This window comes from Elgaria multicarinata, chromosome 5, assembly GCF_023053635.1.
Source record: "Elgaria multicarinata webbii isolate HBS135686 ecotype San Diego chromosome 5, rElgMul1.1.pri, whole genome shotgun sequence".
NCBI classification, from domain to species: domain Eukaryota; kingdom Metazoa; phylum Chordata; class Lepidosauria; order Squamata; family Anguidae; genus Elgaria; species Elgaria multicarinata.
In genome coordinates, this window is record NC_086175.1 from 34,304,076 (window position 1) to 34,331,790 (window position 27,715).

Genomic DNA, 27,715 nt, shown 5'->3' on the forward strand with positions numbered 1-27,715 from the left:
TAACGAAACACTTCTTAATCATGAGCTTCTTGGGGTCCGCCAGGGTTGTATATTAGCCCCTACATTGTTCAACCTCTATCTAAATGATTTGATGGGGAACTGCTTAGCATCTGACTTTCATACACTAAAACTGGCAGAGACCAAAGTCCCTTTATTGTTGTATGCAGATGACGCTGTTTTAATGGCATTGTCCAAAATAGGCCTTAAACGCTTACTTCGAATTTTTATGACTTACTGGAAGGATAATCTACTCACAGTTAACTTCAGTAAAACAAAAATTACGGTATTTTCCAGGCGTAGAACAACAAACAAGTGGTTAACAGAGGGACAGCATATAGAGCAAGTTAAGAAGTATAGATATCTGGGTATTGTGTTTTCCTCCACACTTTCCTGGGCTACCCATAGGCAGTCTGCAGTTCAAGTTGCCCAGAATATCAGTAAGGCAGTTTTTCGGTTTTTTTATATCAAGGGGGGACAATTTATTCCTGCTGCCCTACAAGTATTGAAGGCTAAAATTCTGGCCCAGTTGTTGTACGCTATCCCAATATGGATCCAGGGATTTAATACAACTGCCGAGAGTGTTCTGTCAAACTTCTTGCACTCACTTTTTGGAATGCCGAGGTGTGTGCCATCTGCTGCATTGTGCCTGGAGGCTGGCCTAGCATCTATAGAAGGAAGGGCTTGGTCCCTTGCCTTTCGATATTGGCTAAAGGTTGTATATGCCAATTCATCCCAAAGCTATCTTTATCTTTTGCAAAGGGATGTTTTTACCAGTTCATGGTTTACTGTTGTTTTTATACTGTTTTTATACTGTTGTTTTTATACTGTTTTTTATGTGTGTGTGTGTGTGTGTGTGTTTTTAAAATTGTATACTTTTAATGTTTACTATTTTTAAATGTTGTAAACCGCCCAGAGAGCTTCGGCTGTGGGGCGGTATATAAATATAAATAAAGGTTTTACTGTCAAATTGCGCATATTAGGTCTACATACACAAGATTACTCTGTGGCAAAATCCATAGTAGAACAACGGATTAAAGATATAGATTTTCAATATGCTATGACAAAGGCACGTAGATCCTGCTCTCCAATACGCTCTGGTCTAATTTTTGAATTTCCCAGATATGCTGGATATCTGGACTATTTTACCATCCCCAAGTACCGACATGCTTTTACAAGGGCTAGATTTAACTGCCTTACTTCTGCAATCTTGGAAGGGCGTTATCAGGGCATCCCATATGAGGACCGCTTGTGTCCCTGTGGTGACAAAGCAGTCGAAACACTCGACCATGTTTTTTTCCAATGTAGCTTCCACAGGGAGGAGAGAAATAGATTTCTTGGCCCTCTTATGAGAAAATACCCTGGAAGGACACCCAAACAGTATTTGGAAAATTTTCTGGCAGGTACAAACAAGTTAACAACAGAGTTAGTGGCTAAGTTCCTCCTCTCCATACAAAGGAATTGCAAATTGATCTCATCTTAATTGTAACTTCTATCCCATGCTGCTGTTGCTTATCTTTTGTACCAGGTGTTCTTACTATGCCTATATATTTTCAATATGTGTATGTTTTAAATAATTCTTTTAGCCTGTTCGTATAATGAACAAATGACTGTGATTTTATGGTTTTAAATTAATGATTGTTGGTATTGTTTCTATTGGGTCTGTGACCGCATAACATGTATGTATGTAATCATGAGCTTCATGTCGCATTATAGCAGAACCAACATTGGATTCTATGGGGCTGATCTCTTTAAATATGTAAATTTTTGTTACCTTTTTGCTATTGTTCTTAGGTGATTTGTATTCCTAAATGTTATGTTTTGTAAAGGATAAAAAGTGCAAGAACAGACCTGGGGGCTGTCTAAATGCACGGAAAGACCCAGGGTGTGTATGTGGTGCTGCTGTGTCGAATATATGACGCAGCAGCCACCTCAGGGCTTTGCAGCAAAGCTGTGAAGGACTTACCCTGATTTTTTTCTCTGAACTGAGGAGAGTACAGCACATCCGCCATGTATCAGTGTTCCGGAGTGGCTGCTGAGGCATGGCAGGGTGAATTGTGACCCTTGATTGGTTGCTGTCCACCCGGCAGAGGACAAGGGGCAGGCCCAGCAAGCCCAATGACCACCGGAAAGCCTGCATTGCCTCCTCAGTATGTATTGCTTGCTGTCACCCCACACCCGTGGCACTAACTCAGCACCGTAAAGACAGCCCCCTGAACGGGTCCAATGGATGGGTTTTATGTCTCTCTTTCCTCCAGCTCCTTCCTGACAACGAGTTGAACAGTTAACTGTTTACCAAGATATGTACAACTTTTTTTGGTGGTGGTGGGCTTCTGGAACTAGTTTGTTCATTAAGGATTTCCCCCATGGAAAATAGCTTGAGAAAAATCTTGTTTATAAATAGTCTGTTCTGGATGGGGCTGCACTCTCCTTGAAGGGCCATTTTCATAGTTTAGTAATGCTTCTTGACCAGGATTTTCTCCAGGATGCTGAGTTAGTGCCTGTGGCCTGGAGTGCTTTTATACAGCTTCACCTAGTGTACCAGTTCCTCAATTTCCTGGAGAAAACAGCTGGCCATAGCCTCACATGTCTTCATCACATCTAGATTACATTACTACAAAGTGCTGTTATAGAGGTTGCCTTTAAAAAGTGTTCAGAAATGTCAGCTGGTGCAAAATGTGCCAGGCATTTTGAAGAATATTATTCCAGTTTAAATAGCACTGGCTTCCAACATGTTCCTGGGCTGAATTGAAAATGCTGCTTATTACTATACAGCCCAAACCTGCCTGCCTCTTAAATTCATCATTGAAGGCCTTGCTTTGCATTCTGCTGCCTTCAGACGTTGGATTGACTGGGACACAGGATAAGACCTTTTCAATAGTGACACCAAAATTGTGGAACTACGTCCCTTGGGATGCTTGATTGACTTCATCTCTTTAGCCTTTTAGGTGAATTATGGAGGTCTTTGTTTTTTGAGGCCTTTGGATTCTATTGTTGGCCTCTATGGATGGGTTTAGTTCTTGTTTTTTATTTGTATTTTATTTCCATGAGTTTATATTTATATGATATGAATGATATATTATATATACTAGTTTTATCTTGTGAGCCACCTTGTGGGTGGGAAAGAAACAATTGCCGTTTTTCTGTGCCCTGCCTTGGTTCATAACATTAATCTCTGCTGCACTGCTTGAAGTTTCTGAAAAAAGGAGGATCGGGTTTCGTGCCACATGCCTCTCCCAGTATGGCATTAAACACCTTTAGACCAGCACTGCCATCTCTCTGAGCTGACACCTCTATCTACGCCTATCGATCTCAAAGTTCTGTGGCACTGTACACTAGCATTGTATGCCTAAATATATTTAGATTTGCCTGCTTGTGCAGGGTTTGGCAATACTATCTTTCTTTAATTGAAACAGTGGCTTCAAAGATAATTTCCATTCAATTGATTTTTAATCCAGGACTTTGCTATGCCTTTGTATGAGAGAGTGAGAGGCAACCTTACAAAAAAAATTACTCATTACTCTCATTTTATGGGACAAGCTAATTGTGGTATGACTTGCTGAGCTGTATTATGCTGTTTGGGTCAATTGAGTGAATCCACTTTACTTTGAAACATCATTCATTGCTCTGTAATATTGATTTGAGCTTTAAAAAAAGAGGATGGGTAGTTTGATTAGGATTCTTTGTGTAAATGCTCAAGATCCCAGACAATGTACAAAACAGGCTATCTGTAGAATTAATTAAGCAAAGATGCACTTGTTTTTGGAAGATGAACTGGGAAATGAAAAAGTGGAAGAGGGGGCTGCTATGGAGTGTGACTGTGTCCTGCAGCGACATCAGAATCAGTGCCTTAAGACCTAAAGATATAAAGTGTTGACCTACTCTGCATAAGTGGGTGATCCCAGACCCTCATCTCTCCTGAGGGATCTGTATGCTGTTATGTGTTTGCTTTTAATTAGGCATTTGAATTCAAGTAACTGGTATCTGTCAAATGGAAAACATCTTAAGCTATTTAAAGTGCAGAAAGGGCTTTATGAAGACAGCGCAGGTGGGTAGCTTTGGCAGCAACTGGATAGCTATGTGCAGGTGGGTAGCTCAAGAGTAAGCTACTGATCAGATTTGGGTTCCTTTTCTTCTGTAATGACAAGGTAGAAAGAATGATTGCCCCCCCACCCCCCGCACCACACATTTTTCTTATTTTCCAGAGCCTACACTGGGAAAGTTTTGTAAAATAATTTGTGGATTTGCAGAGCTTTTAAATAAGACTAGTTTCATTTTGGAACTAATGTTTACTTAATTTTTTAAATGTTACCCCACCGCTTCATGAGTATCAAAAACAGTTCGGGAGGCTTCTGATCATCCAACACAGGGTGAGAGGAGCGCCCGAGGCGATCTTCTTCGTATCCACCCGCCCTGCATATTTTGCTAAAAGGGCTTTTTCTAGTGATGATGCTTCAGAAGGGGAGGGAAGGAAGATAACTTGTATCTTGGCTTCTTCAGTCTCCTCCCCTTCCTGCCCATGAGAGCTCCCCCGTTTCCCCATTCCCAAGTTTTATTTTCAAACCTCGGAGGGCAGCCAGTGCAGTTCTTTCAACACCAACTGCAAGGGTTCACGGGGTGGGATCTCTGATCCTGGAAGAGGAAATCCCCAGTATTGTGTGGCCCCTCAGGCAATGTCTCTGGGCCATAGGATTGCTCCCTTAATTAGTTTAATTTAAAAGCAATATAATAAAAAGGTATATTCAATTGTGTAAAAATGTTCATGCTGACCTGAATTGACAACTCTGAAAGGGAGTCGTTGTCCTTAACTCTACCACAGTTTGACCATAGCTCATCAGGATTTTGTGGCTCTTCTGGAAAGTATACGTGCCCATGGGCTTGTTTACCTTCCAGCATCAAACTGCTGCCTACTCAGTAGAGTTGAGATAAAACTATTCCAAGGCATAGGGAGCTGCATATGAACAACAGCCAAATGTCTCATATTTGGAATTGTAAAATGTACCTAAAGGGGAAAAAAAAGTGCTGGCCATCAGTGTCTTATTCTTCTCCCTTTGGTTTAAGCTATTGGGTCAATACCACTACCTCACACAAAATAGTTTTTGTTCTTAATCATCAAAAATAAAAAGTGATGAAAGAAGTAGGCTTCTTCAGATGGTGGCATGTCTAATTTGTTAAGTTGTGCTGAAGACAAGACTCAGAAATTCTAGAAGCAACTCTTTCTCCAGTTATCTGTAGACCAAAAGTGAATTACCTCAGGCCCAGGGCCAAATCCAGCCCTCCTGGTATTCTGATCTAGCCATCCCAGTTGGCAACACCCCTTATTTCTACCTTTTTTCTCCCAACCACTGATTGTTTGGTGGTATCCTAGAGTTTGTGCAATATTTTCTCTATTCAAAAAGGTTGAAATGAGTCTTCTAAGCCATAGTTATAAGCAGTAAGAACTTCATGCTATAGTATGCTGGTATTTTGGCCATGTCCCTTTAGCCTGCACCCCCTGAGATCTCCTCTGGAATTAAATTTGGCTGAAAGAGGATCACCACCCTTGCTATAGACTTTAAGATGTGATGATGGACCGTCTTGGGGTTGGAACAGATGCTGCCTTTCAAGGTGTTGTGAGATGGCAGTATTAAATAACTACTCATCTGTTCTGTAGGAGTTGTCCTGCGGGATACTGCTGAGTTCTTTCTTGACGACATTCCTTGAATCACCATGCCCTGGGAACCTTTAGGTTGGGTTATTGCAATGTGTTCTGTATAGATATGTATGTATTAATTTTATGTACTGTATAAATATTTCATTCCCTCCCAACCTACCCCATCTCTCTAACCAAAGTCTTTGAACTTTGGTATTGCTTTCACTTGCAATCTATCAGATGGAATATGAATTTTAGTTACTATTTTGATTTCATCTACTGTGCATCAGATGAATTCATAACTTGATTTTAACTTTCGATCATATGTATTTGTGTCTTCTACACTATAAAAGAATAAAAAATAACACATCATGTATGTGATAACATATGCTTCCTAGGGATAGTAACCTAAAAAAAGTAACTATCTGGTTGACTGATATTATATTGAATTATTTTTTTTCCAGAAAAATGGTAGTGGTGTATTTTCCACCACATATCACTTTCTCTCCCTTAAACATTTTAGTTGGTTTGCTACTTTGGGAAATTGTTATTGGAAAGATAGCTTAGAAATACTGTAGATATGTAAATAAGTCCTAGGTTTGTCCTTGGACGAAAGTGCTTTGGGCTATTCCTGAGGAAAAAGGTATACTATTTTCTCTGCCCTCTTTACTTTTTTTAAAATTAAGAAAATATTTGACTTCTCTCTCTCTCTCAGTAAATCACAGTATTGAAAATTTCTAAAATAATAAAAACCAATCCAACAGAAAAAGACAAAAACATAAAACCGATTAAATGGAAACAGTGGCAACACTCCTCAGTGGTGCTGTTGTCAACAAGGTGAATGTTACAGCTTCTTTTGGACCAAATTTGCATTATTAAACAACCCATGCATTTATTAACCATGTATTGTTTGGGAGTACTCCATCCCTGGCTTGTTCTCCATAATGTGGGAACGCAGGATTCTAGTTTGTTGAGAGAACAAACTGTGGCTTCTAACTCTGGGTTGTTTCTCCCTCAGCCATTCAAAGTTCTGGGTTTGGACATCATCCGTGGGTTGTTTAGCACACTGGAAATGGGCAAGTGGGTGGTAGTTAGCTCCCAAACAACCCACAGTTAACAAAAGGTGTGTTGTGTAACTGCAAACTGGGTCTTGAACTCCAACAGTGATCTATGAACTGGAGGACTTCTTATGTGATGCTTGTAGACACTACTCTTTCTGTCTGCCCTCTGAAAACTTAACTGCCCCAATGAGTGGCTGGGTGATGGATGTGGTCAGGAAGATATGTATGTACTAGGCATTCTTCTCCCCTGCTCACTTTCTGATCAGTCCATTCTAATTCCACAAGAGTAGTAGGACTTTGATTACTCTTATTCTTTTAAAGGTCTTACAGCAACAGAAATAATGGCAACACTTGACTATATATGGGTGCTTCTAGATGAGGCTTTTACTATGCCATTGCCCTGCCTCATTCACAGAATTTTGCAGAGGGACCAGATGACAACAAGTTCAACTTATAACCTTCCCATGTTTTCCCACTGCTTCTACCATCTTTTTTTCTTTCCACAAAAAAAGTTGTCAGGGAAGAAAAAACGATTTCCACAAAGTTTTGAAATGGATGAGGATGAATAAAAGGAAACTTAATCCACACGAGATGGTAATACAGTTGATAGATGTTCTGATAATCTTGGAGGTGGTGTTCAACTTAGTCTGAATGGCGATGCACTCCTTTTGAAGCAACAGTTCCACCATTTGGGGGAACTTTTAGATGTGTAAGTAATAGTAGTGGCCAGAAGTGTTTCCAACCAACATCAACTGCCTTCTTTTGTGGAGAAGCCAGATCTGGTTACAGCCATTCATGGCTCGGTTATCTCCACTCCAGAAACTTCAGCTGGTTCAGAATGCTCTGTCCAGGCTGTTTTCTAGGGTTAGCAGGAAGGATTATTTTATGCCAGTTTTGTGCAAGCTCTGCTGACTACCAATTTATTTCTAAGATTAATTCAAGGTGCTGGCTTTGGGATTTGATGCTTCAAATGGGCTGAAGCTTGGATATCTTAGAAACTGCATCTCTATATATGAACTTGCTTGAATATTGCTTTTTAGTTCCTCCTTGCTGTCCCAACTGATGTAAATTCAGTTGGTGAGTGTGAATGGGACGTTCTCTTTTGATTGTGGTTGCCAGGTTATGGAATGGTTTCTGCAAAGAAGTGCATCTGTCCCCTTTCATTGCCCACTTTTAAGCATGCTCTGAAGACAGTTTATTTCAAGTACAACCCTTTTAAGGGGTTTGTGTTTTAATGTTCCCTTTGTATAACATTTTAGCAAGAATAAATAAATAAAAAAGCCCTCTATCCTGGTGTAAATGATAGTTAATATATAGAAGGAACAAGTTGGCCAAAGATGTTCATACAGGTGAATAATGGGAAAGAGTGTGACTCTGACAAATTGTTGGCAAGATAAAATTTGGGGAGCCTATTAATTCAGGAAGGTAGCTGCAAAAGTGATGAAACAAACAAGGAACACATGCAGCGTAGTAGATTAAAACTGTGATGGCGAGAAGATGGATTGTGGCGTTGGCTTAAATTTAATAGCATCTCCATTTGTTCATTTGTCAAACATGGTGTCCAGAAACTACTATTGTAGACCACCCCCTAACTATTTTGTATGCTGTTGCATTTGTGTTGCCTTTTTGAATGGTAGCACCATTAGTAGGGCTAGTTCATATGTTGGCAGGCAGACTCCTGCAAGCTTTTGTATAATTGGGGGATGAATTTTTTACGCATTTAGAGCTGCCTATATTTCAGTTAAAATCACATGTTGCCCAATTCTTTACATGTCGTATAATTAAGTAGGTTGTTTATGTGTTTTTAATTGTTTAAGAACTATGAATGTAACTTTACAAGCTGCATAGTTGAAATGATGTTCCCACAACTATTGTATCCCAGTTGAGGAGAATTACAGAAACTTTCTATGAATTTAAGTGTGTGTGTAAAAATATATATTAAGGCGCATAAACACACAATATGTATCTTCTCAATCCGTTCTCATTTTCAAGGAAGCCAGAAAATATCACATTACATTATGTTTTACATCTCTTTCTTAAAGTGCGACATTGCAATGAAAGTTGGTATGCATGTTCAGGATAACTTTTTGCATTTGAGGTCTGAAGATCAGCGTGATCTATTCATCTGTTTTCAATGGTGGCAAGATAGGGAGATGCTTATGACATCTGAATTATATATTTGATGTACTCTTAATGTGTTATAGCTTTATAATTGTTTTATGTATGTTGTGTTTTGGAGAGAGAAATTTGCAAGCTGTATTTGACATCCAGATTGGAGAGAAACATAGGCTTAAAAATTCTATAATCTAAATTCAGTGGCTACATTTCTGCCTAATTTTTAAGCTTTTAGCTTACTGCTTCAGAGCTTATTTAAGTCTTTTTTTTCTGTTCTTAAATACCTTCCTGATCTTTGAGAATTGGACTTCTTTCTACCTGAGAGTGTCACAAATATTTTTAGTCTTGTCAAAAGAACTTGCTATTAAACGTCATCTTAACTTCTATCAGTATTTTATTTCTTTAGTCTATCTTGAAGTACTGCTGTAGAAAAAGAAAACAATTATGTTGCCGATGCTGTGTGTGTATGTGTGTGTGTATATAAATATTATTAAATAGTATGCATTTAATAAAATACAAGCCTTCCTTCCGTTCCTAATTATTAAAACGACAGATGCTTCCTGAGCATTTTTTTGTCCTTTTAAAAGATTAGCTAAGCGTCCTTAAACTATGCCAAAGACTAGCTCTTTTAGATGCTTCCTGTAGAACAAGTACCCTTCAAAATTAATTTTAAATTGTGGGCAAACTTTCTTTGGCTATTGCTTATAGCTCAGATTTGCTGTAAAAAAGTGTATTTGACAATTGTCCATATGAATAAGGATAAGAATGAATTGGGGGATCTAAGCCTGCTTAAATAATTCTCAAGATTTTCTGGTTCACGTGTAGTGATATTGAACTCTTTAGTCATAGGCTTTAATTTGTGCATGGTGCTGACCTGATGCTGTGCAGGGACACTCACTGCATCCCTTCATTCAATTCACTCTAATTATCACCAACTTCCTGGGGAGCCTGCTTAGATGGAACTGGCCGTGAATGTTTGTTGTTAAGTAGTAAGATATTAGGCTACCCGGTTACATTTAACAAAGTAGTTTTAGGCTTTGAATTTACATATAGATTATCAGTGTAGCTCGTTCAAATGTATATGTCTTTGTATTATTTGTCTACATACAAACTGCACTTGGTATAAAATGAAATTTAATATCATAGGTCCTTGTACGTACCAATATGTATGCCTGTGTTTATTATACATAATCCTTTCTCTCCCTTCTGTCTCTTATTTTGAGTGAGCGTATGTGTATGCTTATTTGTGTATATATTCTATATCTACACAATGTATTAATACGTGAATTAGTTTCTTTGTTCCTTAAACATTAATAGTTTAGGGAGGTGGTGGTAAACATATTTTCTGGCGCATGTGCGTTAAAATGTAGACATTTTGTCTTTTCAGGTCCATGTGAAAATGGCGGATGAAGCAGTCTGTGTTGGCCCAGCTCCCACTAGTAAAAGCTACCTCAACATGGATGCTATCATGGAAGCCATTAAAAAAACCCGGGCCCAAGCTGTGAGTCTGAATGAGTCTCTCCTCTGCAGCTGTTTCATATATAGAAGGCAGAGAAGCTAGAGTTTGTATTTAAAGATAAAAAAGCAAGGGGGAGAATGATTGAATATGCTATTCCAGTTTAGTTCATGTCACATGAGTTAAATGTGGCCGAAATCGCTACTGGAAATCAAAGGCTTTTGTAGCATCTGGCAGTGCTGGTCGCTGATCCTGCAGGTGGCTGCTGGATTCAGCTTTCACACCAGGGAGCAGCTTCAGTTCATTTCCAAATTTGCTGGGGGGGGGGGAGGAGGGAAATCCCAATTAGTTTAGAGCACTAACCCTTTCTGTGCCATAGCCTCTCTTTTTGGATCTTTTAATAATATCGTGGTAATTTCATTTTAATTTTTTTTTTAAGTTCAATTTTTTTGGAATTGGCTTGTGTGAGCATTTGCACACAGTTCATATGCGCATAAAAGGAAATGATGCATCCAGTAATTATTTTTCAGTGTTTCATGTTGATGAAATATATGCAAGACTAGATAAGTATGTGCAAGCTATTTCCTTCCCTTTCCTCTCCAAAGTTTAACAAGAATGATTGGTATTTTAAAAATGATGGAAAGAATACTTTTTGTTGTTGCATCAGTCAGTGCAAATGTGGTCTTCAGAACTGCTGAATGCAAAAGCATCTTTAAATAAAATTCGATGGATGGGAGTCGGTCAACACCAGCAATTAGCCTGGAGTGTCTCAATTAGCATTATCATTTCTTTTGAAATAAATGTTTCAGTATGGTGCATTTGGAAAGGGGGGATGGGGGAGAAAAAAATGGCAAACAACATTAATTAGCTAAGAGACACTGCAGATGTTTACATTGTTAGTTAAGAAGACTTAATGAGGATAGAAATAGTTCAGCCTTTCATCATTACTCTTCCATATACATTTCCTTAGCTGTGGGTTTACATATGATTACAAATTATAAAAGTATCGTGTGTTTTTCACATAACTCTTTTCTGTAATTGTATTCCATGTTATTTGTCGTGGTGAAAATTACTGTCTTATACCCGGGTCTTCAGATTTTATAGGCTGTTCTGTTTGAAGCAGGGTTTCTAGCAATGTTGCTAGCTGTGGACACAAATATTGTTGTTAATTTGAGAGACGGGAAGATATTTTGGAGAGAACAGCAATGGAGGCTTGAGGGGGGGTGGAATATAAACTTGGAAGGATATCGAAAGAGGGGTTTATGCTAAGAGGAATCTAACAAGGAGGAAATTCCTGAATTCTCTGCTGTCAATATAGAAGTGAACCCAAAGATGAGAGCTAGAAAATGAATCAAATGACTGTCTCTCTGAATATTTCAGGCTGTGCTTTTCTCCCAGGCTAGTCCATGTTCAATGCATTGGTTCCAGACAATATATGCTAGGCTTTGTGTATAAACTAGGTTGTTAGCATTTGCATGTGGAATATTAATATGCCAGAAATCTTTGGCCTGGGAACACATGATACTGGTTTGGTAATTGTGGAGAGGTCAGCGACCTGATTTATATGTGACTTCGAACATGTAGAAGTAAGAACTGGTAAGTTTTTTCTGTTTGACTGTTTAAAAACAAATATGCTGCACCAGGCCTAAGAGATGCAAAATAGGTAAAGCCTATTTTGGTTTTTGGTGTAAGCTTTTCAGTTACATAGAACTATTCATAAGATGGAGAATGTAAAGAAAACTAATTCTTAGTCAACTGTTCACTTATTTTTTACACTAATAACAGTTTTTCTAATAAAATGTTGTCCCTTACCTGGGACAATCAATGCATCTGTTAGACACTGATTCAGCAGGATGTACTCACCTAATATCAAGTACAATTACATTTTAGTTCCTGTATCAAGCTTCCAGGTGCCTGAAGTGATGAAATCTATTATTGGCTTTTATTTTAAAAGGTGCACCCAGGATATGGATTCCTTTCAGAAAATAAAGAATTTTGCAGGCGCCTGGTAAGTTGATTTTTTTTAATGGTATTTTCTTCTGAGGAGAGCATGATCATGTGTACTGCACTATATATCTGCAAGATTTAAATGATTATCTAGTGTGATTAATATATTAAAGTTTTAATCACATATTAAAATTCCTTTACCCCCTCCATTCAATTGGTAGAAGTGACAATCAAAATCTCCAGGAATTATGACCCTTGAAGGCCTTGCTGCTGTGTAGGGTGCCATTTCCCTCTTCTGTTGGCCATATTAGATGGGAAAAGAAGCTTAGTTTTTCCTCCTCCTAGTACGTATCCAAACTGTATTGGATAATGTGCCACATGAAGTGAAACTACTGCTGCAGCTCGGTCTCTAACAATAAGAAGCAAAAGCAACAGGGATCAGTTAAAAGCATCAATGCATCGTTTTAACCCTTTCATAGGCCTGTGGTCTGCCCTTGTTTTTGTTTTTGAAGCCATTTTCGTTATCATTTGTACTGTGTATTTCTGTACCGCAAATGTTTTGAAAAAAACTTATGAAAAATGGATAACAATGAATGGCATTCATTGATTTAAAATTTGTTTCACATTTGAAAAATAGTTTTTTCCTCCCTTCAGGAGCTTCATAAAGAGAACTTGCATGGGCTTTGGGTTTTTATTCCATTATATATGTTATTACATTTACTTGGATTAACTGTGATTTTAGTTATTCCTATCTGCCACTACTGAAGAATTGTTATCAAAAGCATCCTACAAACATTAAATAAATTTTGTGTTGAGTATATTTATTAAATTTTATTGATAAATCAGTTAAAATCCAATCCTATGCACACTCTCTTAGCAGTAAATATCACTAAGATAAATGGGACTTACTTTTGAGTAAACTTGTTGGGTTGCACAGATCAGCATTGCTATAGTATATTTTGCATTATATCACAATTGTAGTACTTGCAGATTAAGAAGAATTTGTAATGACTGCAAGTAGCTTGAACAATCAAAATCCTGCTGGTCTCTGCCGCTATATTATGACTGAGATTCAAAGAGTTGCGTGTAAACTTCTGCATGTGCAAAACAGGGCTTTCCTGGTTCTCTTTCCTTGTTGTCTCTTTAACCCCCAACCCCACCCCCCAGCAAAGCTGCTCCTGAAATTCCGAGGACCTTCTAGAGAGGGATTTGATGCACTTCTAAGGGCTGCAGTTGAAAAGAAAAAATAGCGGCCATATGCCCCACAAGAAGAGTAAGCCGCCTTGGGAGGGCTTCTGTCCAGAAAGGCGGCCAAGAAATGTTATAAATAAATAAATAAATAAATAAAAGCTTCCTGCTCACGCATGGAGCTATTTGAATCCCAGCTGAGAGCCAAGGTATTGGGATTTTATAGTGTGGAAAGTGCTCAAAGTAAAAAACAAAAAATGATTTTCCCCCTTTATTATTTTGTAAACAGATAAATATGTAGGAGTAACTGATAATTGCTCACAAAAGATATGAAGTCAAAAAATTAAGAAAATTCAAAGAAATGAATCTGTTCCAACAATTAACAAACCATTTCTATTTTGTATGAAAAGGACTATCAAAGACTATCCACTACAATGCATTGATTTTAAATTGGGGAGATTTAAATCATGATTTAAATAATCAAGAAGAAAAAGCCCAATTTGAAACCAATTATTTAAACCAAGCTGTTATTTTTGTAATTCATGATTTCTGGAATAAAATTGCATACTAATTAGTTGCTTTAATAATTTAAAATATTTATTTCCAACTAAATAAAGTCTTTATATTATCTAAGAACATAACACAAAATCTTTAGTCATGCAACCCACATGCCTGATTTCATAATGATATCTATTAGACCACAGGGTGGACAACAGTGAAATTGCACTCCTTTTTGGTTTCCTGATCTCATTTGGTGTCTTTGCAAATATAAACTTACTTGAAGAGACCAGCTACAATCCATCCAGTAAAGCATTAGCCCTCCGAATAGCACACCTAGGTGCCTAGAACTTTCTAGAAACAAAGGTTGGTAATTACTGATCAAAACAGTATTTTTTCTGTGAAATAGAAAGTAAAATCCATGCTGTTTAATTGATAGTAAACTTCATAATTTGCTGCAATAATAAATATAATACATGACTTATTGTATTATATTGTAATGTCTCCAAAGGCAAATATTGTTTTTCCTATAGATTTTTTTACAAAGAAAATCAGGCTTTAATTTAGCTTGTGTGATTAAGGCTCATGGATTGAGAGTTCAGAGCAAATTGGAGAAAGGAACATGTTTGTCTTATGTTCAATTCAGGTTTTTTTTTTTACCATTATTTTTAAGTGACAGTTACTATACTTGAACATTTTAAAATGCAAAGACCTTGTGCTTTAAAATCCAGCTACTATTCTCATTTGCTCTTATAGACCCATAGCATTCCAAGTTTTCCTTATCCTTTCAGTTTTTGATGCTATTTCAGAAATTTTTCAGAATGCAGTTATTTTCAGCCATTTCTATTAAGATTTTCTTAAGTAATTCAAGATCATATGGCTTGACCACATCAATTATTTTTTTTTAAAACATGCCCATCAATAGTAGAAGTCACAAGAAATAATATTGCGGCTCAGGTACTGCTGCATAAGTAGTTATTTCTTTTATAGGTCACTGGCGATGTGACTCTTGCTGGGTTCACACAACACGCTAACCCATCCAGTGTGGTTTATTGTTGAACTGTGGGTTATCATGTTGTCTGAATGCACCGCCTTTTCTGAATGGGTTTGCATGTGACAATAATCACCATGGTTTATTTTTCTGAATAAGCCATGATAGTTTATTGTGTCATCTGTGAACCGTTTTCTTTAACCGTGGTAGCTTATTTAGCCAAAATAAACCACCCTAGTAAGCCATAGTCTGAAGTGAGGTTTATCATAGCTTATGTTGTCTGCTGTTCCACAGTGGCTTAAAGAGCGGTTTAAAGATCAGCTACAGAGTTGTTTGACAAAAACGGTCTAAACTGCTACTGCTGCTCTGTTCCAGCTGGCAGATCTCTGTTTTCGAGATCTGTCTAGCAACAGATTGCACTCCCTGCCCTAAACCTTCCCCAGTGGTGTATTCAACAAACTCCCTGAGTGTCAAGCACCTTCTTGGTCAGGAGGCAGCAGCCGCTCAGCGTTTTCACTGTGCATCGGGTGCATCCCTACTAGGGGATGCTGTGTATGAAGTTTTGTTCTGTTCCTGCAAAGTTCCAATACTTTAGACCCACCACTTCCTTTTTTGTGAAAAGCTGCTTTCACTTGCGCATCTTTGTAATCAACGCAGGGTTTTTGTTGTCCATAGGGTACATCCTTATTAGGGGCTAGCTGCTGTGTATGACATTTTATCCCATCCTGGCGAACTTCCAAGACTTTAGAGCCTTCATCCCTTTTTGGAGCACTAGCATGTCAATGTAAATGTGCAGCATTTTCATGGTGTCTCCCTAGTAGGGGAAGCTGTGTATGAGATCTTTTTGGTGTAGGCAGCCAGGGGCAAAGCGCAGAATGCCAACTGCTTAAAAGAAAAGCAGTCTGGCCTGCTTTTATGCATCAAAGAGTGGCATGGAATGAACTCACTAATCAGAGATCAGAGATACTGGGAGAAAATTGTAGTTTTACCGCCACGGCAGTGCAAGGAGAGGTGGAGCTGCAGGCATGCGGGGTGGAAGGAAAAAGAATTGACATATGGCCGGGGAAGTGGCAAGTGGTGTGTGGCACAAGTTGGGTGGGATGATGGCAGTGGAGGTGGTGGGAAGCATGTAAGGATCGACACTGGGATGAGATCGGAGTCAACAAAGATAAAGGGTTGGGATCTTCTTCTGTCTCTGCCTTATCACTGCCTATCTGTAAGCGGTGCGCTCTACAAACTCCCTAAGTGTCAAACACCTTTTTGATCATGCAGCGTCAGCCATGCAGAGGTTTCACCATGCATGAGGTGCATCCTCACAAAAGACACCTGTATGTGCGTTTTGGCTTCAGTCCTGCAAAGTTCCACGAAGTTATAGCCTGCACCCACTTTTTTCTTTCTCTGATCACTTTTCTGTGAAATAGGAAATTTCTGCAGTTAACCAATACAGCACATGGATACTCCCCATGAGGAGACTACGAGTACAAAATTCCAGCAAACCATCAAGGAGTTACATCCACCACCACCACTTTGGTGCACACAGGCGGTGATAAGGGAATAGCTTTGAAAACCAACTGGGAAGTGGGCACTGGCAGTGGGAGGAAGGCGTGGAGCGGGAAGGAATGCCTTGAGAATCGAGGTGCCACTGGGTGGGTGGGGTGGGGTGAGCAGAAAAGTGGCTAATAATTGGCAATGCACTGATAATGGCAGGAATCCAACAGAGGCAGGAGCCAGAAGAATACGCGCCTAGCATGATACAGGTCAATCAGAGAGATGCAGGTGACATAGTGGCAGAGCAGGGGAAACCAGGATTTGGTTTCCGAAGCGAAGGAAGTTGTGATACCATCCCACCTGAGCGGGAAGACTGGAGAAGGAGGGGGATGGGGGAGGGGAAAATAAGCCACGCACAGTAGCTTATTTGTCTGATTGTGTGTGGGATAATAATAGTGAACCCATCGTTTCTCACTCAGATTCACCCTCTCCCCAATGATACTTGCGCAGCTGCATTGCCAGAGAGACCTTTGTGTGCCCCACACTTGTGAGGTAGGGTTATGGGAATGCAGTTTCCTTTCCTGAATTCTGCCACCAGTCTGCGATTACTCCCTGACCAGTGAGGCACAGAGAATCCTCACAGCTTCCGAGATTTTAACTGGAGTTGCAGTGGTGGGAGGCGATTGACCAACTGAGCCTCCAAACACCACTGGAAGGATTGGCCTGTTTCCTCCCTTGTCATCTTAAAGCAATGCATGCCAATTGAAGCCTGTAGCATAACACAGGTGTTTAGGTAAATGAGGGAATTAGAATGTTTCTAAGTAAACAACGAACTTCCAGGATTCAGATTAGAAAGGTTTTATTTTCAGTGCCAAGTTAAAACATGGCTTTTTATCAAAGCCTTTGAGGGCTAAAGCTGTACATAGTTTTAATTGTTTTTAATTGCTTTAAATTTTTTTGACTGGTTTTAGCTTGTTAATGGTTTAATAAGTTTTTAGCTCTGTACATTATTGTTTTATACTGTTTGATTTTGTCTGTATGCCACCCTGAGATCCCAGTGATACAAGGTGGGATACAAATGTTTTAATAAATAAGTAAATAAATAAATAAAGATGGTAAGAGAGAAATAAGCAAAGTATGGAATAAAATAAGCATGAAAGATTAGCTAGATAGCCTAGAATTAATCTACAATGTCCATGGACTCACCTTGCAGTCTTGTGCAAGTCCTTACAACAGTACTTTTCAAATGTAAAGTATTTTCTAGCTGATCAGTAACAAATCCTCATCGCTCTGGCTGCTTTAGTATGAGCAAACTGGAGAACGGCCTTTCATACCCTGCTCCTTTCTTGTGGTAGTTGTGGTGACTGTTTTATAGCTAGCAGAGATGCTACATAGGGGCAGGGAATAGTGATTGATTGTTGATTTTAATTATTTGAATACTGCCACTCAGATTCATTTCTAGGGTGGTTTACAAAAAGAATAAAGTAAAGAAAGTAAAACGTAAATACAAAATACATAGTAAGCTAAAAGCTGCAAAACCATAAAACAGTCAGTTGGACTAAAATTGTGTCTGAAAAGTTGGCACAAAAGAACAATAAAGTAGTGCCCGGCAAATCTCTTTGGGGAGAATATTCCACATTGTGGCCTCTAACATTGAGTAGGGAATCAGTCTGGTAGCCCCCAGCTCATCTCAGATGGCAGTCCTTGGCCAGAGCAGGCCCTTCCATTGACAATTTTATTAGTTGGGTAGCTACATTATAAAGACATGAAATTCTTCAAGTATTATGAAGGGCTTCAAAGGTCAAAACCAACACTTTGAATTGGGGCTGGAAGCTGATTGTGAGCCTATTCAGTTGGCATAATAGTATTATAATGCCCTGTTCCAGTTAGTAATCTAGAAACTGTATTCTGCACTAACTGGAGTTTTCAAACAGTCTTTAAAAACAGCTCCACATGAAGTGCTTTACTGTAACCTAACCTGGAGGTTACCAGGACATGGATGACTGAGGAAAAGCTATTATTTCAGTTACTCTGGCAACAGTTATCCATGCCTTGATTATATCACGGTTAAACTATTGTAATGTGCTCTTCATGTGCCTTCCCTTGAAGAGTTTCCCGAAACTTGGTCTAAAAGGTGGCAGTATGGTTGAGGCAGTGAATGGTATCATGATTATATCCCTCCCATACTGAAAGTTCTGTACTGATTGCCAGTTGTTTTCCAAGCTCAATTCAAGGTGTTGGTGTTAACCTTGAAAGCTCTAAACAGCTTATTGTGATGCACCCAAACCTTGGAACACACTCCCTGTGGAGTTGCAACTAGTCCCCCGCCCTCTCTGCATTCTGAAAAGGGATCAAAGCACAGCTTCTTAAAATGGCTTTTAACATTGTTGTTATGGCTTTTAATGTTTTTAATGACTGACTATATTTTCATTTGATTATGCTTTTTTGAACTCTTTGTAGCCACTTTAGTTGATTCCAGAAAAGCGGCATAGAAATTAAATAAATAAATAAAATACATTTATGCGAAGATGCATTGGCTTTTCCATCAATTTTTCACATAGGGCTTTTGATGTCTGTGTGCCTCCAGAGTACAAGTGGGTGCCAAGTATCATCAAGAGATAGAAATACCCAACTGTCCTTTATATAAATCAAAGTGCTATTTGAATTTGCACACGTTTTAGTGCACAATATTTAATACTTAATAGAAGAGATTTAAAAGAGCCAGTTCTGCACCCTTGCACTTGGAAGTGGTTTTCTTTTAGGGGGCATTAAAAAGAACATGCAATTCATTACACTTGTAAAGAGAAAAGATAGCTTGAAGTGGCTTATACCATAGCATTCAAGGGGCTTAAAGGTAATAATTTTGCTGCACATGTGCTGCTCCTTTAGTTTTAAGAGTGACCCCACCCCCGGTGATAGGGTGGGGAAGAGAAGAGAATAGACATAGACTATTCCAGCAAATGGCCATACTGTGCTTCTTACACATGTTGGAGGACCAGTGTACCTCTTCCCATGACAGAAATTAGCCCAGCAGAGGGATTGTGGCTCCGTGTTATTGTGGGTCTGTGTTTCGTAATGTGAAACAGCAATAAGCAGTGCACAGGGTTCAATGGCTAACTGGAAGTAGCAGTGAATATGCTTCAGAAAAACCAAGTAACACATTTATATCTATTACCTCTATACTCCTACGTTTGGTGTGTAAGTAAGTCATATTCCTGGTCCAATTTGTTGTGACGAAATGCACCCCAAGGTGTTGGTATGTCAGTTTAAAACCAAGTAAGTATTTGGTAAAACACTGTTTTCTGTTTCTTTGCTTTGTTGCAAGTGAAAATAATTCAGGTTCTTATAGTTTTATTAGATATATCCAGGTTTTGCTACCTTTAGTGTAATTATTAAAGCTATTACTTTCTTGGGTTTTATGTTAAGATATAGTGAATCTATACAAAGAAAGAGTGACAGTTGTTTGGTTTCAACTATGTAATCTGACCTGTATGTCCTTTGTTCAGGATTCTAGATGCAGAAGGTATCTGACTGTCATTGTTAGCTAAGTGTTAATGTCATCTTCTATTCAAATAAGAAAAAGTTGTTTGCCAATGAAACAATAATCCTTTATGTAGTTTACAAGCTAACCAAATGAAAGTTTAATTCTGGTGAGTATTAAATTCTTTTTGCATGACACTGAGCTTCTTAGCAATAGCTTATCATTGTAACACAATGTGTAGCCTTTATTTAAAATAACCAATTTATTAACTTAAAAAAATGATTCTCCTTTTTTACTGAAGAAAAGGAGGTGTGAAGTTGGGTGCTTTGATCTTTAATAGAAGGTATATTTTACTCTCAAGCAAATGGTTTTCCTACTAGGCTGTCCCAGAGCTAGCATTAGTTGGCAAATACCCTAAATATAAAACAATGAAACAAAAGCATTTGTTCATGTTGTTGTGAAGCTATTATGTTGCTGTGTGGCTGCCAAACTTGGCAATTTTGCAATCATTATTCCACTCTCGGCTGACTTCCTAACAATCTGGTGGTTTTTTGGGGTTTGGATTACAAGATTGGTGACAATATCCTTGGCCAAATTTATAGTAATGCAGACAGGATTCATTTTATTCTTGGATATTCATTTCTATGTCATAAGGTGCATATTGTGACAAGTAACATTTTATATTAGTGAGATTTTTCATTTCTATACAATTGCAGAAAAGTTGCAGCTCTCATACATTTAATTTATTGTCTTGTATTAGGATTGCACAAAAAATAATTACTTGCGCTCAAGTACTTCTATGTGAGCACAGTGTGTAGTAAGTTGTATGTTAAGGATACACAGGCACATCATTGTTTCCTTGTTTAGTATGAAAAGTGTCTAACTGAAGCATAATTTGGAATAATTGCACTGGGCACAGAGACATATTCACATATCTTCAGATTATCTGGCCCTTGTTGGCCAAGACAGATACATTCTTATACTTGAAACCAGGGTAGCCAACCTGTGGACTCAGGGCTGCAAGTTGGACCTCAGTGTAATTTCTAAAGCCCTCTGCAAGTGATCAGTTCAGACTTCTAGCAAAAATAATCTTGTCTCTCTCTTGGCAGCCTGCTGTACCAGAGTGGGGGCAGGGAGGGCAGAGAGCAAGAGAAAGAAAGAGAAAAGGGGTGATGCACCCACTTTTGTTCTGGCCTTGGCCATTGCTGACTTCACCATTGCCAGCATGAGCCCCCCCCCCCCAACAGACTACCCTTAAGTAGACATAGATAGGATTTTACTGCACATCACTTTGAAAACTCCACGGTTAGATTTAACCTATTTTTGCTTTTAAATCAGGGACCCACAAGCAGGACATGGTGCAACAGCACCCTCCTACCCATGTCCCCCAGCAACTAATGTATACAGGCTTACTGCTTCTGATACTGGAGGTTGCACTTAGCCATCAGGACTAGTCAGGGCCGGTGCCAGACTATTTTGTGCCCTAGGCAAGGTGAACTACTTTCACCCCACCCCACCCCAAAATGCCAACTTTGATTTTTAAGAACATATGTTTCCTGGAAAAAATAAGCACAAAACTTGAAACTGCTAAATTTATTTTAAAGTGCAAGAAATACGTCATGCCAATTATAGCAAACAAATTGGAAAGGAACGTCTATGGGTCTAAAATGCATTATTTAATAGGAATATCACCTCCATATCATCTTCCCCCAACTCACATGCGTGCACACACACACACACACTCAGCATCACTCACTCCAAACAAACACATGCATGAACACATGCATTCACTCAAAAACCCCATGCACCCCATTCACCCATACATTATCTCTTTCTCTCTCTCTCTTCCGGGCGTGTTCCAGAAGTCTGCCCCACCACCACCCCAGCGTCCCTGGCTTCACTTTGGCTGGGTGGGCGCAGGGCGCCATCTCACCCGCACAGGCCCAGCTGAATCCTCGGGCCGGCTCACAGCCAACGCGCGTGAGTGCTGCACTGTGCTTGGCGCCCCTCTTAGCTTGGCGCTCTAGGCGGCCGCCTGAGTGGCCTCTATGGTAGCACCGGCCCTGGGACTAGTAGCCATTGATAGCCTTCTCATCCAGTAATTTATCCAGTCCCACTTTAAAGCCATCCAAATTGGTGACCATCACCACACCTTGTAGTAGCGAATTCCATAGTTTAACTCTGCGCTGTGTGAAGAAGTACTTCCTTTTATCTGTCCTGAATCTCCCACCAGTCAGCTTCATGGGCTGACCCTGGGTTCTAGTATTATGGGTGAGGGAGAAAAATGTCTCCCTATCCACATTCTCTATACCATGCATAATTTTGTGTTCCCTTAGCCTCCTTTTTTCCAAGCCGAACAATCCCAGCTGTTGTAACCTTCCCTCTTAGGATTCATGGTTTCTCTCCCCAGATGTCTCTGGCATGTGCATTTTTCGCTGCAGCACTCTGGCCTCTTTGTTTGGCTAGATTATGGGCAGTTTCCAATGGGGCACAACCGCTAACGTAAATTATATAGCGCTAGCATAAATACTCTAGTGCAATGTCAATAGTGTTAGTTTACGCATCACTTTCCTCAGGAAATCAGTGCACAAGCTAACAATAGTGGTGTTGTGCCAGAGTCGTTCATTCAGTGCAATGTAGTTTGTATTAGCAGTTGCAACCAGTTGGATATTGCCCAAAATTCCCGAGGTGATTCTGACTCTACACTAACTCATGTTCAGGATCTGGTGCTACAAGTAAATGCTGCTGACTTTCCCAGGCTGCAATCCTATACTGCATATCACTTTAACAACTCCTCTATTTGTTGTTTATTCGTTCAGTCACTTTCAACTCTTCGTGTCTTCATGGACCAACCCACGCCAGAGCTTTCTGTCGGCCATCGCCACCCCTAGCTCCCCCAAGGTCGAGTCTGTTAGATTTGACATATTTCAGCTTAAGAAACTATAAGGTATAGTTAATAGAATCAGACCCATTCAGAAAATATGGAGGTTAATAAAAGAAATCCAAGTACAATGTCTTCTATGAATCAACAAATCATAAACTCAAGAGAGATTCTACCATGTGGCCATTGATCACGGTGTAAAGGATGCAGGATATTTATTCCTCCATTGAGCGGGGGGGTGGACCCGATGGCCTTATTGGTCCCTTCCAACTCTACTATTCTATGATTCTATGCTGCTATTTCATGCTTGTAAACCTCCCTTAAGGCATTTGTCTGTCCACTCTTGGGAGACAGAATGTTGAGCTGGATGGACAGTTGATAGGACCCAGCATGGCTGGTCTTAAATAGAAGCTTTCTTTGCATCCCCATAGAACTTAATTATGTGGTTTACATGAGTATTGTCATTGGATCTGAACCTCCACTTCAATCAAAACCCAACAGTTCTCTTATGCTTTTCAGGTTAATCTTGAGTTGATAGTTAAAAAGCTGCTGTGTAGTACTTCTTTTATAGTCCCTTTGATATGGTGCTGAATTGTGGCTTTCAGTACACACAGGGTTAAGTGAAAAGGTTATAGTAATCTAGTGTGCATTTTCCCTTTTTAATGTGCTCATTAGCAGTGGCAAGTCCAAGTTTTAGCCCATGTCAGTAATTTACATTTCATTGCTAAGTGACTGCTCTTGTTCAAGGGCTCTTTCTAAGGCTGTTGAACATACTTGTATTGGGAATAAACAGAGTAGAAGAATTGAAAGCCAAATACCCTGCCAGGCTTTTCAGTAGGTTCTGAAGTTTCCAGTAGATCACTGATTAGCAATGCGTGGATCAGTATGAAAATAAAAAAGATAAGGCCTATAAAAATTATCGCAGGTAGGCTATCCTATTTTTAGTCTCCTTTTGTAGCTTCCCTTACAGTCATCCTCCTGAAATTCTTCTCTCCTGCCAGGCCTCCTCTTAGTGCATATTAGAGACAAAGCAAGAGAACAATGCACCATGTACCAGGCTCCTTGGTTGGTCTCGCTCATTTCACTCCCCACCCTCTCCAACTATTAAGCAAAGTCTGATTGTTATGAAGGCTGAGGAAACAAAGGACTTGATAGGCTTTGCAGCTCCTTGAAATCAAATTATAAAGCTTTGAGATCCTGTGAAATCTTGCGCTGGGACTCATTTCTCCCATTCTGCCTGCTTGGTACCAGGTTGTTGCAGCATTCTTAATTTGAAGGTATGTGCACCATGAAGAAGACTACTGGCATGAACTGAGTGAATGCAGTGGCCGCATGGTATGGTAAAGAAGCTCTGAGCATGCCAGTCGATATCTACATAGGCGTTGCCATCTGTGGTCAACATTTCCACAATTTCGTCTACCGAAAGCTGTTATCAATCTGAGCAACAGAGAACAATTCCTATGTCTTATTAATGGATAAATCCGCACAAAATTAATAACTAAGTTGTAGGGCTTGATTTCTTCATTCAAACACATTCGTTCTTCCTTCCAATATGGATATTTATCTTTTATCTTATTTTCAAATGATAATGTAAGCCTGTTAAGTTTTCAGGAACTTGACTGCAGGAAGTAGAAGATATTCAAAATCTACGTCTGGCATAGTGTTTTGTCTGCATGTAACATTGTGGAAAATATTTGCAATGGAGACCATTATTAATTTAAAGTGAAATACTTGAGCTATTTGGGATACTTCAATGTTCTAAAGTTAGACAGCAAAAGTGAATGAAAACTGCAAGATGCTTGCTCCTCTTTGGAAAAAGCATATACATCAAATGGTTAAAGAAATGACAACTAACTTAAAACTATGATATTGGTTATTCTCACTGCATAAATTAAAACATTTGGCATAGACACTAATTGCTGTTTTATTCCAAAGGACAGATAAAATACAAAATAAGTAAGGCAATATATTTGTTGGGCCAGCATCTTTCGGGATAAGAAGTGTCTGCACTTTTAGTTGTATAGAATGCTGCCTCTACCTAAGACTGAGTTTAGTTTAATTTCAAAATTGTTTGCTTCTGAATTAACATAAATTAATCCCAAAAAAGTGGTCATAAATCCTCTTCTGAAATGACTATTTCCAGTAAATATTTTTGTGTACCCCTTGCGAGAGATTTGTTTTTGCTTGTTTATATTCTTTAGATATTGAAAGGCATTGTGGGTTGGATGTACAGGAAATTCAAGGGGGAAGGACTGGAAAGTCCTCAAAATTGGGTAGCCATTTCATCCCCCTTCTCTTACTTCTCTTTGTCCCACTCATGATTTTGCCATAACATGAGTAAACACAAGTGCTACCAGCAACTCCATGCCACACAAAACAACAACATTTGTCTAAACTGGAAGATTTCCCCCACGGGTCATGCAACCCTTGTTGGGGGTCAGAGTTTTGTCTTGCAGTCAGCTGGAAAAGGGAATAGACTCTTCTGAAGTAGCTCCTCAGAACCCCAGTGCCCAGCTTCTCACAGTGGCCATTTGGGGACAAGCCCTGCCAAGCCCGTAGCTCCTTTTGTCGCTTTAAGAAGTGGTTTTAAGAAGGGGGCTTATAGGGGCTTCACAGACTCTTACAGGATGCCTGTAGCCTGCTGATACTAACAGGGTTTCAGAGTTTTCATCTACAATAGCTGGAGAAATTTCTTTGGTGGTTTCAAAGTATTCAAGAAGGTTATTGTCTAAAATGCACTGGAATCCAATACTATGTTCTTTCTTCACAGGATAGGCTCAAGGTAAAACATCTTTGAAATCTCTGAGAAATCCAATATCTCAGGCTCCCCCACCCAGCAATCAGGTTATTGATCAGGTACTGCTCCAGGAATAATTCTCAGGTCTTTTAAAAGCAATACAAATTCTCAGGTCATTAGTGAAATCTCCTCTGCAAGAGAACGCTCTAGCTTCTGTAAATCTTACAGAAGAATATAGTGAAGTCCCCTTGTCCAGAAGCTCCACAGAAATGTCAGATTTGCTTAGGGAATCAAACATCAAGCTTTAATATTCAATACATTCCCATTGCAAATCTCTTCTGCTCTTAGAATTATTTTTACTTTCTTTCCCAAAGCTTGGTCCAGTATCTCAGCAGCATCTGCAGAAGATTCATGTTTAACTGAAGCCCTATTCGGGTGTTCAATCTGGTTAGAAAGTGAACACGCAAGGAGAATGAGCGCTTTAGCCCCATCCCCTCTTCTCGCGTTTCCAACAGCCTGGCCCATGTGGACAGCCTCCACAGATACAGGAGGCTCTCCTCTTTAGACTGTTGCTATACATGAGTACAAATTACAGAAATACACAGGAACAAAGCAGGGCAGGGCTAGAGCACTCCTTCTATTTATTTTATAAGACTGAACGCTTGAATAGGGTTTGTATTTACTAATCATTTCATCTGGTTTTAATTTCAAAAGGGATTCAAAGTATCCAGGGGCAATGCAGTGCCCATGAGTATTCTGCTAAGCCAGTAAACATTTCTAGAATTTAAACAGATCCTCTCAAGAGTTCAGGAGCAGTGGAATGGTAGGGAGGCTGTATGCCTTTCCACTGTTCCCTCTTCTTATGAGAATGCTGTGCAAAATAAGGTCACTCAGGCTCAGTTACTAGTGGTACCCCATTTTGGCCACAACGTCCTTAGTTCTTGAACCTCATGGACCTCAGTATTTGTCCTCCATGTTGGATTACAGTGTGGCTAGACTGTCTAACTTAGGGGTCCCCAGCCAGACCCAGAATGGCTTCAGTTGTACAGCTGGAGGTTGCACAACCACATATGTTGGGTTCTGGTCTGTTGGAAGGGGTCTTTAAAACTATCCTCCCACCCCAAACATTGACCAACAACAACATAAATCAAATTACTTTATTTGTGTTTCAGAGATGGCTCAGATGCTGTCATGTCATCCCCTCTTTGGCCCAATTTGCTTTTCTGTAGTCAAGGTCTGGCACTCCACACCCTCAAATAAATGAATAAATAAATGTAAATGGCTACTCTAGGCCACCACTTTGGGAATCATGACAACTGCCCTCTCTTGAATCATTCTCAGATTAAACACTTCCTAAGAGGGGCTTTCCTCCATTTTCCTCCCATTGTCCTCGGGTTTCTCAGTAAGGAATTCAACCTGGTCCTGAAGCCCTCTTGGATCCTCCTTTTGAGCCCATCCATCCATCCATCTCCTGTAGGACTTCCTTGGTATTTAAATATAGCCACAACAAACAACAAACAAAAACGAGCCCTAGAGTTTGGCATGTTCCACTCAGAGTGCACTTTGTCTAGAGACAACTTTTATCCCTCATGAGATTGTTTAGCCAGACTTCTTCCCTGCTTCCTCCCATCCTCGGGAAAAGAAGTGGCATCCATTCGACCTCCATAGGAGCCTCTGAATTCATATCAGAAGGACTTGAGACTCTATGTGCTCAGACAGCCTGTTTGTATCCTACAAGGTAGGCACACAAGGCAGGGTTGGAGTATATGTTGTCCTAGTCTACCAATTCCAGGGACCTCCTTCCCCTCTAGACACCACTCTACACTCTGGTGACTTGGACATCAGTTGATTGGCGAGGGGGTCTCTGCTGTGTATTTTCATGTTTGTATGGTTACCCAGTCATAACTACACAGGAACTATGTTGCAGTGTTCCTGTTATCAGTCTCTCTATCCATTTTTCTCCTTTCCCCCCACTATTCTATCTTGGCACTGTTATCTGAAAGAGTTAGATAGATTGCAGCAAAGCTTTACGTTGAAGTCAAGTCTAGTGACTGAGGATCTCTTCCTCTCTGGGAAGGGCTTAAATCCTTTCTGTTTTGTCCTGTTTTCTCAGGAAAAGAGAGACATTAACCCTTTGCTGTCTGCTCCACTCATCGCTGACCAGAAGAACACTTCATGGGAGGTCCAATTTCTGTTTGCTTCACAATTGTTGCATTCAAGTGTGAAAAGCTTGACATCTTATC

The 27,715-nt window shown here is 39.6% G+C and overlaps 1 protein-coding gene across 2 annotated transcripts in view; it reads left to right on the forward strand.

Moving 5' to 3' along the window:
- PCCA (propionyl-CoA carboxylase subunit alpha) overlaps nucleotides 1-27,715 on the forward strand; it is a 260,737-nt gene that overhangs the window by 35,486 nt on the left and 197,536 nt on the right. For both annotated transcript variants that reach the window (XM_063126107.1, XM_063126108.1), the window contains exons 5-6: nucleotides 10,193-10,306; nucleotides 12,216-12,269. In XM_063126107.1, coding sequence (XP_062982177.1) covers nucleotides 10,193-10,306; nucleotides 12,216-12,269 — 168 coding nt within the window. The remainder of the gene's footprint in view (nucleotides 1-10,192; nucleotides 10,307-12,215; nucleotides 12,270-27,715) is intronic.